General features: G+C 57.6%; 3 protein-coding genes across 3 annotated transcripts; 2 read left to right on the top strand and 1 right to left on the bottom strand.

Annotated features, from left to right (window-relative positions):
- Positions 1-634: 634 nt before the first annotated feature.
- Positions 635-3463, bottom strand: KRP23_12713 (uncharacterized protein; the record flags this gene model as incomplete). Its single annotated transcript, XM_067883336.1, has 1 exon — positions 635-3463. One exon carries the CDS (start codon positions 3461-3463, stop codon positions 635-637), a length of 2829 nt encoding a protein of 942 aa, XP_067738792.1.
- Positions 3464-5043: 1580 nt separating this feature from the next.
- Positions 5044-7560, top strand: KRP23_12714 (Transcriptional activator Myb; the record flags this gene model as incomplete). The annotated part of the gene is made up of 4 exons (XM_067883338.1): positions 5044-5419; positions 5486-5561; positions 5633-7244; positions 7408-7560. 4 exons carry the CDS (start codon positions 5044-5046, stop codon positions 7558-7560), a joined length of 2217 nt encoding a protein of 738 aa, XP_067738793.1.
- A 332-nt stretch (positions 7561-7892) lies between these two features.
- On the top strand, positions 7893-9347 carry KRP23_12715 (uncharacterized protein; the record flags this gene model as incomplete). The annotated part of the gene is made up of 1 exon (XM_067883339.1): positions 7893-9347. The coding sequence occupies one exon, from the start codon at positions 7893-7895 to the stop codon at positions 9345-9347; it is 1455 nt and encodes a 484-aa protein (XP_067738794.1).
- Between the last annotated feature and the right edge of the window lie 2413 nt (positions 9348-11760).

Below are 11760 nucleotides of genomic sequence, written 5' to 3' on the forward strand. Positions count from 1 at the left end.
GATGGGGGCGTCTACAGCAGCGGACTGTACTCGAGGCGGCTGCGTCGCGCCTGCCACGACTTGGCGGCCACCACATTGACGACCACCACGACGGCGACGAGTGCGGCCAGCATCACCGGGTTCATGCTCTGCGCGACGTCTTTGGCGGCGGCGTACGGAGCGAGGATAACGTCGGTGAGAGCCATTTTCGCTTGTTACTTCTTTTCTTTACTTTGCGAATCGAACTGTGGCCAAGATCCCTCTCCTTTTGATCTGCGGATCCAAGTTTGCGTACCCACGCATTTCACCCAACCCGTCGAGATGTTTTTTACGATAAACTCCAATAGAATCTGCGTGTTAAACTGCTACACCTATTTAAGAAGCCAAAAATGAGCGGATTTAACTATTTCTGAATTTAACCCGGTGATTGCGCGCTGGGTTACATAGATCTGATTTCTTGGTCGTTGACGCAAATCTTTCATACTGCTGCTACTGAATCTGCAGCCGCGTGCCAGAGTATCCAAGCGATCTGTCTGACGAACGATACGTTCAAAGAACACTGCCTTCCTCGCACCTCTTGCTCTTCAAAACTATAACCGATGTGGAGCTCTGTCCTTCCAGGCTACACTACGCTGCCAACCGCGCTGTCTTATGCTTAGAGGAGACGTGTGTAGTGACGACGCACGCGGCGCTGCGCCCACGAACGGGCAGCCACGACGTTCACCACCACGACGCCCACGCCGAAGAACGCATAGAACAGACCCTGCGAGCCCGTTGAGGCAGCAGCAGTCTGCTCCACGCTCGACAACGATGTGGTCATCAGGTTCGCCACGTTGGCGGACTCGGCCGACACGAACGCGTAGTCCGGGTCATCCGACAGCGCCGATTCGGCCGTCTCGATCGAGTAGTACACCGGGTGCTTGGACGGCACGGTCGCCGGCTCGTAGATCAGCACCTTGTTCACCGCGGCGGGGTACACAATGGAGCTGGCCTCGCGCCAGAACCACCAGCCCTTGATCTTGACATCCGTGGGCGGCGCGTTCACGTAGCCCACCTTGCCCCACACCGACGTGGACACCGTGAGTCGGTCGGTCACCTGCACGAGCATGTCGCCGTCACCCCACACATCCACATCCGACTTGCGCGCCACGATCGAGCCAGCAAGCAGCTGACCTGGTCCGGACAGCGTCAGCGTCTCCTTGTCGACCGAGCCCACCGTGGCAAAGCTAGCAACACCAGAGCCGTACACGGCTGCATCGAGCTTCTGAGCCTCCAGGTCGCTCGTGTCCACCACAATGTTGCCCGATCCAGAGAGCGTGGTCTTCACGTCGTCAGCAGTCAGAGAGCTCGTGATCAAGGCCACGGCGCCGCTGCCAGCAACTTCCACGTTGAAGTCGCCCCCCAGGTTCACGGAGGGAATCTCCAGCTGCGCCAGACCGCTGCCCGTCACTTCCACCTCCAACGACGCCAACGTGGCGTTGGTGCTGGACTCCAGGTACAGGTTGGCGTCGCCCACGCAGGCGAACTTGACGTCCGCCTCTGCGTCGTCGAGTGTCACCACGTCGTCGTTTAGTACCACGTCACCCGAGAATGCCGTGGTAACGCGACGCAGCAGGTTCTTCTCGAACACGTAGATGTACGTCAGCACGTAGCCCTCGGCGTACGCGTCCTCGTTCTTCAGGTGAAGCTTGAGTCCATCATTGCGTCGTGGGTGCAGAGGTGCAGCCTCAATCATGTTGATCAGGTCTGTCGAGTTTCCCGTGATCACGATCCTGGCAACCACGGTCTCCTCACCCTGCTGTTCGTCTTCGTCTTCGTTATCGTGGTGACGGTGGTGGTGTTTGCGTAGCATCATGGTCGGTATCTCGATCGTTTCACTCACGAGGCTAATGTCGTTCGAGTCCAAACCGGAGCCAGCAACCGTGCCCACAGGCGCCTCGCCGGGCACAAATCCAGGCACGACGCCAGGGGTCGTGCCAGCGACGACTCCAGGGACAACATGCGGCACACCGGGACCTTCAGTCGCAGGGGCTTCAGTACCAGCTGCCTCCGAGCCCACAGGCGCCTCACCGGGCACAAATCCAGGCACGACGCCAGGGGTCGTGCCAGCGACGACTCCAGGGGTGACTCCGGCCACGACACCGGGGACAACATGCGGCACACCGGGACCTTCAGTCGCAGGGGCTTCAGTACCAGCTGCCTCCGAGCCCACAGGCGCCTCACCGGGCACAAATCCAGGCACGACACCAGGGGTCGTGCCAGCGACGACTCCAGGGGTGACTCCGGCCACGACACCGGGGACAACATGCGGCACACCGGGACCTTCAGTCGCAGGGGCTTCAGTACCAGCTGCCTCCGAGCCCACAGGCGCCTCACCGGGCACAAATCCAGGCACGACGCCAGGGGTCGTGCCAGCGACGACTCCAGGGGTGACTCCGGCCACGACACCGGGGACAACATGCGGCACATCGGGACCTTCAGTCGCAGGGGCTTCAGTACCAGCTGCCTCCGAGCCCACAGGCGCCTCACCGGGCACAAATCCAGGCACGACGCCAGGGGTCGTGCCAGCGACGACTCCAGGGGTGACTCCGGCCACGACACCGGGGACAACATGCGGCACACCGGGACCTTCAGTCGCAGGGGCTTCAGTACCAGCTGCCTCCGAGCCCACAGGCGTCTCACCGGGCACAAATCCAGGCACGACGCCAGGGGTCGTGCCAGCGACGACTCCAGGGGTGACTCCGGCCACGACACCGGGGACAACATGCGGCACACCGGGACCTTCAGTCGCAGGGGCTTCAGTACCAGCTGCCTCCGAGCCCACAGGCGCCTCACCGGGCACAAATCCAGGCACGACGCCAGGGGTCGTGCCAGCGACGACTCCAGGGGTGACTCCGGCCACGACACCGGGGACAACATGCGGCACACCGGGACCTTCAGTCGCAGGGGCTTCAGTACCAGCTGCCTCCGAGCCCACAGGCGTCTCACCGGGCACAAATCCAGGCACGACGCCAGGGGTCGTGCCAGCGACGACTCCAGGGGTGACTCCGGCCACGACACCGGGGACAACATGCGGCACACCGGGACCTTCAGTCGCAGGGGCTTCAGTACTAGCTGCCTCCGAGCCCACAGGCGTCTCGCCGGGCACAAATCCAGGCACGACGCCAGGGGTCGTGCCAGCGACGACTCCAGGGGTGACTCCGGCCACGACACCGGGGACAACATGAGATACATCGGGGCCTTCAGTCGCAGGCGCCTCCGTAGCCGGGAGCAGGGAGGGGTCCAGCTCCACGAAGACGCGCCCAGGGACGGCCAGGTAAAGCTGCTCCAGCTGCGCGAAGCTGGAGATGGTCCAGGTGCGCTGCAGAGGCTGGTGCTCGCCCACGATGTCATCGGGCGGCGTCACCTCCGACGCGTCGAACGTCCACGCGTGTGCGGCGCCAAAGGCCAGCGCCATCGCCGCCAAACACGCTGAGAGCTTCATGTGTTCTATCTATCGGCTGACGTCCACCCCAGGGGTTTCCGGCAAACTCAAAAGTGAAAGATCCTGAGTTCCAGTCCCACCTGCGACAGGCCAGTGCAAACACCTGTAACATAACATAGCCTTTAATTATAGGTAAGGCATAGTAAAGGATAACCTGCATATTTGTAATGACAACACCTCCATAATATCATTTACTCCCTATACGAATATTAAAGCATTCCGTTACGAGCCTGCATGATATCCGAATCAGACGATTGGCATACCAATTTGGACCAAATTTTGGTAGCCTCGCCAAAGTTACAACTTCCTTTGATACGCAAGAGGCGTCTTGGTGTCGTGCGGGGAATGCCGGCGATTTGTGCTTAGGTTCGTGCAGGGAATGCCAACGTTTGTTTCTAGGTTCCCTGTGTGGTTGCACGTGTGTACTAAGTAGCAGTTCCGGATAAGCTACAAATCAGTCTCTTTCTAAGCTTGTATATTTATGCTAAAATGTAGTTTTTTCCGGATACATGTTCGCGCTGATCGCGGCGCAGTGCAGTGAACGGTGCACCGTGACTGTGACTGTGAATCACAGCACGCGGCAGTGGCTTACGACATGCCAAGATGGCTGTGGCCAACATACATGTTTACTACTATTATATACGTGTAAGATATCCGAGCTTGCCGCATTATCTACAGCTACAACCACTCGCCCAATCTGCGACCTACAGGCACTTGACTCCGGGGCGACCCCAATCGTCGCGCCACCGAAAGCGATGTTGCAGCGGTGAGGCAGCAGCAGTGTGGCAGGATCTTGCCCTGCTTGTCGAGGTTGCACCGGTCGCTACTCCAGCACCGCGGCGGCGTGACGACGGCCTGGATACAGCTACTGGACTGTAGCGCGCTACGTCACGCGGCGAAAAGCTTATTCTGCTGTACCTTTCTGCCTGTCGGTCCGGAAAATAAGGAGGGGAGAGCGCTGCAATGCGATTGCCTCACCGCGCATTGAAGACTCCTCGACCTCGCCATCGATTCGCCGTGCCATCAACCACGCTTTCATCGGCACTGCTGGTCCAGCAAGCGATCCAAACTTGCGCGCCAAACGGCGTTGCTGCACATTCTGTCTAAGTGAAGCAACATCCTTTCGCGAGGCGGCGTACAACGCCAGGACACCAGGGGGATGGGCCAAAGAGTCACTTGGTGGAAATCTTCCGCAGGCGGCAACGGCAAGTCTCTGCTGCGCTCGAGCCACACGCTCGCAGCGGCGCCACCGGACTCTTCTCCGCCGTCTTAGTCTATAGCAGGGAGCTTTGACGTACCAGGGCGGAAGTGCCCACAAGCGCGCGCCCTCGCCGTCACTCGACAATCAAAGCGGTCGTGGCGAAGTATTCAATTTCAGAGATGACAGCTCCTCACTTATACGCTTACCTTGCAAATGGAATTGCAGTCCGAAGACAGGGATATTAAATGATGAGGGTTTCTGCAGAGGGGAAGGGGAAACCGCAGCGACAAGGGGGAGAACGACCGCTGGCAGACAAAAGGCAATATTCGCCCGCGCGCGCACCCGCCCCTCTTCTCTACGACACGCACACGGCCCAAGCATGGCGGACACGGCCATCGACAACCAGCCGGAGCCGGCGCCGCCCACGGAATCGGCGGCGACCGACAACTTTGGAGACTTGTTGGCGCAGCTGCTGCAGTCGCTGCCTGCCGAGGCCTCGCGGCTTTTCCTCATGTCGCTCAGCGGGTTGTCCCCGAGCGAGAGTGGCGAGTTGTGCCGCTACGTGGGCCGCCTGCGGGACGAGAAGCAGTTCCGCGTGATCAAAGCCATGGCCGAGTCTACCGTCGAGGGCAAGAAGAAGTTCATCCTGAATCTACGCAAAAAGTTCCTCGTGCAGCAGGCCAAGCTGGCCGAGGTGCAGGCCCAGGAGGAGCACAACATGGAGTCGCACCTCAAGCGCAAGCAGGCACTCAACGGTGCGCTCAGCCAGATCATTTTTCTTTCCATGATTTTGATGCTAACGTTTTGCTCTCTCTCTGCAGCTGCCAGCCGCGTCAAGATGCTCAACGGCGGCGCCAACAAGTTCCACTCGTTCAATGCCGTGGTGGGCCCCGATGGGTACGACATCCTAGTGCAACTATTGTCTGTGTTAATTGCGCTAACTGCTCTACGTTTTGTGCAATTTCCAGCAAAGAGGCTGATGGGCATAAGCTAACGGCCCAGCACCTAGCGGGCATGCCCAACGCCGACGGTGTTGTCGTTGGACGCTCGTTGTCCTCGTCATCGGTGGTGATCTCCAAGGAAGATATCTCGCAGGTGGGACGTCTGCTGAGCAACTCGCACATTGCAGACTCGGAGTTGAACCTGCGCGAGTTGGAAATCAACAAGAAGGGCTTTATCCCGGGAGACAACAGTGCGACATTCTCGACACAGGACGACGACGTGTCTGCAGCAAAGCGTGACCGTCCGCAGAGTAGCCGCACGCTTGTCCAAGGCGAGCAGAAGCCCACGCAGCGCACCCGCTCCGATGCAGGAACGCCGGTGGCAGCTAATGAAGAGAACGCAGAAAACTCAAATGGAAACACTGAGCTGGGGGAAGACCCGGATGCTCCGACGACCAAGCGCTGGACGAAGGGTCAAGACTCGGCTCTCCGTGAGAGCGTGCGTATCCACGGCGAAAAGAACTGGAAGGCTATTGCTGAGCTGGTCCCTGGGCGCAATCACGCTCAGTGCCTTCAGCGTTGGCGCAAGGTGCTAAAGCCGGGCTTGGTGAAGGGGCACTGGTCGTTCGAAGAGGACCAAGTGCTCGAGTATCTGGTGACCCAAGGCTGCAACAACTGGGGCCAGATCGCTGAGCGTATCCCAGGACGTACGCCCAAGCAGTGCCGTGAACGATGGAAGAACCACCTGGATCCAGCCATTAATAAGGGCCCTTACACTGAAGAGGAGGATTCGGTGATCCTCACCGCCCAAGCACGGCTCGGCAACAAGTGGTCGCAGATTTCTCAGCTTCTGAAGGGTCGTACGGAGGACTCGGTGAAGATCCGGTGGAAGTCGCTGAAGCAGAACCCGAGCAAGGCTGCGGCTTCACACGCACAGCATAAGAAGAACCAACAGCAAGCGCAAGCTGCGGCGGCACAACAGGCGGCCATAGGATACAACAACTCGGCGTTGATGCGGCAGCGACAGATGCAACTTCTGCAGCAGCAGCAGCACTTGCAAGCGCATAACGCCGAAGCAGTGCAGCAGCTTGATCAGCAACAACAAATGCAGCAAATGCGTCTCCACGAGAAACTCTTGCAGCAGCAGGCGCAGATGCAGCAGGGCCAACACATTAGCCACGTCGCCATGCTCACGGAGGACCTGAAGGCGGAGCCGTACCAACAGAACCGAGGCATGCTAATGGGCCATTCTCCAAGCGGCGACCCGAATTTGTATGCCGCCGCTGCCTACGCTCAGCAGCCTTACGCCCCACCCCAGCAGTATGAGGGTCAGGAGTACGCGACCAACAATGGTTATGACCCACGATACTACGAGCGCCAAACGTCCACTGGAAGCCAAAGCGCGTCTCCTGTTCATCAGACCGACCAGCAGCAGAATGGGAGCGAGGCCTGGCTCCCGGCCGCCGTCCCCGCCGCGAACGGTGAGATTGACGCTATGTCCCGGATAGGCGACAACCAGCAGCAACAGCAGCAGCATCAGCAAGGCCAGCAGTCTCAGCAGCCTGGCGCAAACGGCGCGGGCATGTGGGACCCGTACCCGCGACAGGATCCGTCGCAGCTGAGCCCGCTGAGTCTGCAGGTGAGTGAATTTCTTTTCTAAGAAGGCCGCCGCCGCGTCGAACGTTTGTTGCTGGAGTTGACACGGATGGCATCGCTTCGTTGGCGCGGCGCCGGCTTGAGGGCGATCTGGGCTTGAAAATTGGTTGCTGACTGCGTTCGGCCGATCGCGTGCGTTGTTGCAGGCGTTGTTGCAAGATCCTGCACGGGCTGGCGCGTTGGACCCAACCTTTTATCAGACGGTGGAGCACCATCCGGCGGAGACCGTGACGTACGAGATGGGCGTCTCGAGCTTCGGCGGCGGCACGCCGACCATGGCGTTCCCGCACACTCTGTAGCCTGTAGCGAGGGGTAACCGCGCGTCCTCCCCACGTGGATAATATGTATGAAGAAAGTATTAAGAAAGTGTTTGTTAACAGCGTCTTGAGCGGCAAACGTGATGCGTGCAAACACGTCAAGCCGTTGCAGTGCGGTTGCGACGCCGCCGCTTGCATAATGTAGCCATTTTGAATCAAGGCGGCAGCTGGTAGATTAGGGCTAGGGTTTAGAGAGTTTTGACCAATCCGAGGCTGCATGAATTTGTCGCACCAGTCCCTTCCAAACTCGATTTGCACGCACCGAACTCACAAGAGCTTCGACCTCTATAGCAGAATTCTCCCAACCGGTCCCCATGGCAGACGCGCAGACGCTGGACCTGTTCGACGGCTTGCCGCTCGACTACAACTTCCTCGAGGGAGGAGACGCGCCCGCTGACGGCTCTGTGAACGCGCCCGCCGGCTTCGTGGCGCCCGACGACCAAATGCTGCTGGACAGCGACGTGCCCGGCTCATCGCCCACCAACATGATGGCGCCCAAGGCCGAGAGCGACGACCTGCTCACGCCACTCTCCTTCTCCTTCAACCCGAACGGTTCGACGGCCGTGGGGGCCAACTACCGCGTGGCGCCGCAGCACAAACACAAGCGCGTGCGTTCCAATCCGGACGTGCTGCAGGCCTTCGGCATGGCCAACATGGCTCCCAGCGTCATCTCCACGCCTGTCATGGGGCCCAACGGTATGGGCTTTCCCCAGCAACAACACATGATGCCTTTTGCACCTGTCCATGGGGAATCCCCGATCACCAACCCCATGCCGTTCACGGGTTCCGCGACGCCTCAGGGAGAGTCGTTCCAAGAAATGGATGAGTTCCTCAAGGAACTATCGTGGTCGGAGCTAAACCCCGACCAGCAGCAGCAACAGGTACCGGTGGTGAACGCAGCGACGACGGACGACAATGGCGGAACTAATGGGGGCGCGTCCCCCGTCGCCTACCGCTCGCAGCGCATCCAAGAGGGAGTAAATGAGCTCAAGATGAAGCGGAAGCGCCCCGTGAACCACCACTCGAGGCACCACTCGAACCCTGTGGACCTGCTTCACAATCTGGACCAGTTCCGCATTTTGGCGCAGCAAACCAAGGAGCAACAGATGCAGTCGGCTCAGCAGCAGAACATGAACCCGAACCAAGGGTACCCCAACCCGTTCGCCAGCTTCCAGGACCCGACCATGTTCCCGGCGCCACCACAGCCCAACATGCAGCAGTTCCAGTTCCAGGTGCCGCCTCAGATTGCCAGCGGGGCGGTGCACTCGCTGCACGGCCGACGCTCGTCGTTAGGAAGCAACTTGCCGCCCCGCGCAGCCGCTCGCAGGCGCGGTCCGAACCGCTCGTCGGGGCTATCGGTGGATATGTCCCAGATGAATCTAGGCTTCCTCTCGGTTCCGGAGGAGCCGAGTCCCGCAGACCTCAATCCGGGCCGCTCGCCGCCGCGTCGCAGTGTGAGCACCTCTGCCTCCTCATCGGCCAGCAAGAAGATGGCTCTCGACGACGCGAACCGGAAGCTGTACAAGTGCGGCCGCTGCGGCCAGCCCAAGGTGGGCCACATCTGCACCATGCCCGACCAGCGCAACAACTGGACGCAGGTGGACCTGGAGGTCACGAAGGGGCTGAAGGTCATGCGCATCAACTGCCACATCATGCCGGTCAAGAGCAAGTGGGTCGCGCAGTGCGACGACCACGAGCCGTCCCAGCTCGCGGCCAAGGGCGACGTCAAGAGCGAGGAAGAGGTCGAGGCCGAGCCGCTGGGGGCCTAAGCGATTCCCCGCCCGATGCATGTTTTACTCGTATACAGCCACGGTGGCTGAGCCACCACACCTCCATAAAGCACAGGTTTGCACACTAATAACGATAATATGGACGATAATGTGGATTGGCCTGAGCGGTTAATAGTAGTAATGATAAACATTTTGATCTACCGGTAAGATAAGTATATATACTACCGACTATGATAATGCCATCTTCTAATATTAATAGTAGCATAAAAGTGATATTGATACTAGTAGTAGTATCACTATTCAGGGATAATGTTCTATACTTTTTGGCTAAATATTGGATTGGGCCAGGATACTGCTCTTACTAACATTAGCCCTTTCACTACCCGACGTGAATATGGGTCCGTAGTGGACTTTTAATTCGCATACTTCGGGTTAGTACCAAAAAGGTTAAGCACCAGCTGACGTGCTCGCTCGAGCAGTCAAGACACCCTGCCATTGTCACCATAATCGAATAGTATTTACCCATCAACAGATTCGCCGTGAAACTCGTACCAGAACTATGGCATCTCTGGCAAGAAGAACATTGGAACGCTACTCTAGATAGGATCTATTTGATGAACTAAAGAGTCAGAGCATCGCGCTTCGAATGCGTTTGGCAGAGCATCCGTTAACGTAGCGCAACAATCGCAGTGAACACCCGATATTTGTTGCAGTCAGACGCGTATTGAAGCCACCACGAAGCCATTATTACAAGAAAATAGTATCATAAATGCTTTGTTACACCTCGCGTCCCTAAAACGATACTTAATGAACATGTCAAGGGCTTTGTACGCTGCACTCACAAATTCATCGGTAAAAGCCTACTTGATCATGACGCCAACGAACGCAGCATGCTACATAAACACAATTTGGTTCTACGTTTGAGATGAATTTCTTCTTCGGTCATGTGAGATGACCCCTTGGATGTAAAGCACACTACGCTTAGCGAAATAGCACAAAACATGCTTCTCGCTTGACACACCACCAGCGATCAACTGTCCTGTATGCGGGGTGGGTGTCAACACCAAGACGAGAATATCTGTTAGCTCACACACGATAAAACTATTTATGCGATCGTTATATCAAGCTGAACTTGGAGCGGAGCGGTCCACCACCGCGCAGCTGCAATATGTCAGATTAGGTGGCATCGAATATCTTCATGTGGATGTCAGTTAGATCCACGTTTGCGTATAATATCAATATTAATAGTATTTTACTCGAAGTAGTTGTCGTGATGCTATTCTATTGATACTATTTGCTGGCTACTATACCAAGCCCTGTTGCATTGTTATAATACTAGCCGAGCGCCGCCCGCGTTGCGGGCGGTGGGTGCATGGTTGGTTGGTGCCCGTTCGCTCGCTCATCCAGCTCGCTTCACTACTATTTTTACTATGAAAGGCTTATATTTTATATCGATATGTTTTATTATTGACTTGTACCACAACCCTAAGCCCGCTACGGCTCGCAAGCTTCGCCTCCGCTTGTCTACCATGCACTGCTTGGTCCTGGGTTTTCACCCGCGTGCTTCGCACACGGACTTCAAACCGCAGGCGTACTCGCTGCGCTCGTCTCACGTGGTTCTAGTGTGTACGAACCCTAAGCCTGCTACGGCTCGCAAGCTTCGCCTCCGCTTGTCTAGCATGCACTGCTTGGTCCTGGGTTTTCACCCGCGTGCTTCGCACACGGACTTCAAACCACAGGCGTACTCGCTGCGCTCGTTTCACGTGGTTCCCGTGTGTACGAACCCTAAGCCCGCTACGGCTCGCAAGCTTCGCCTCCGCTTGTCTAGCATGCACTGCTTGGTCCTGGGTTTTCACCCGCGTGCTTCGCACACGGACTTCAAACCACAGGCGTACTCGCTGCGCTCGAGGGGGAATGGTGACTCTCAACAATTACCGCTATGCAAAGTGACAAATGTATTCCTTTCGTAAAATATGCATTCACACGAAGTCACTGCCTACGCCCTCTCGAACAGCTGTCGGTACACTATATTCGCCGTGTACACTCCGTCTTCTTCCTCCCGCTCTGGATACTCGACCAACGCCTTGAATCTCGACCTCGACGTAACCCTTGACATGGCCACATACAGCTGACCGTGGGAAAAGCAAGGAGTCGCCAAGTACAGTCCCAGGTACTGCACCGTTTGTCCCTGCGCCTTGTTGATCGTCATGGCAAAGGCAGTCTGGATAGGAAACTGCCTGCGTCTCAGTCGAAATGGGAAATCGCGGATGTCGCCATCGCTGATGAACACGATGCGCGGGATCAACACATGCTGGCCTTGCCTGTCGCCGGCCATGATGGTGGCATGGATGACATGATCTTTGAGTTCGACGATTCGCAGGCGTGTTCCGTTGCACAACCCCAGGTCGGGATTTAAGTTCCGCATCATGATGATCGGCATCCCCTTCTTGAG

Source organism: Phytophthora ramorum (genome assembly GCF_020800215.1).
Source record: "Phytophthora ramorum isolate Pr-102 chromosome Unknown Phyram_PR-102_s0016, whole genome shotgun sequence".
In the NCBI taxonomy this organism is placed as follows: Eukaryota; Oomycota; class Peronosporomycetes; order Peronosporales; family Peronosporaceae; genus Phytophthora; species Phytophthora ramorum.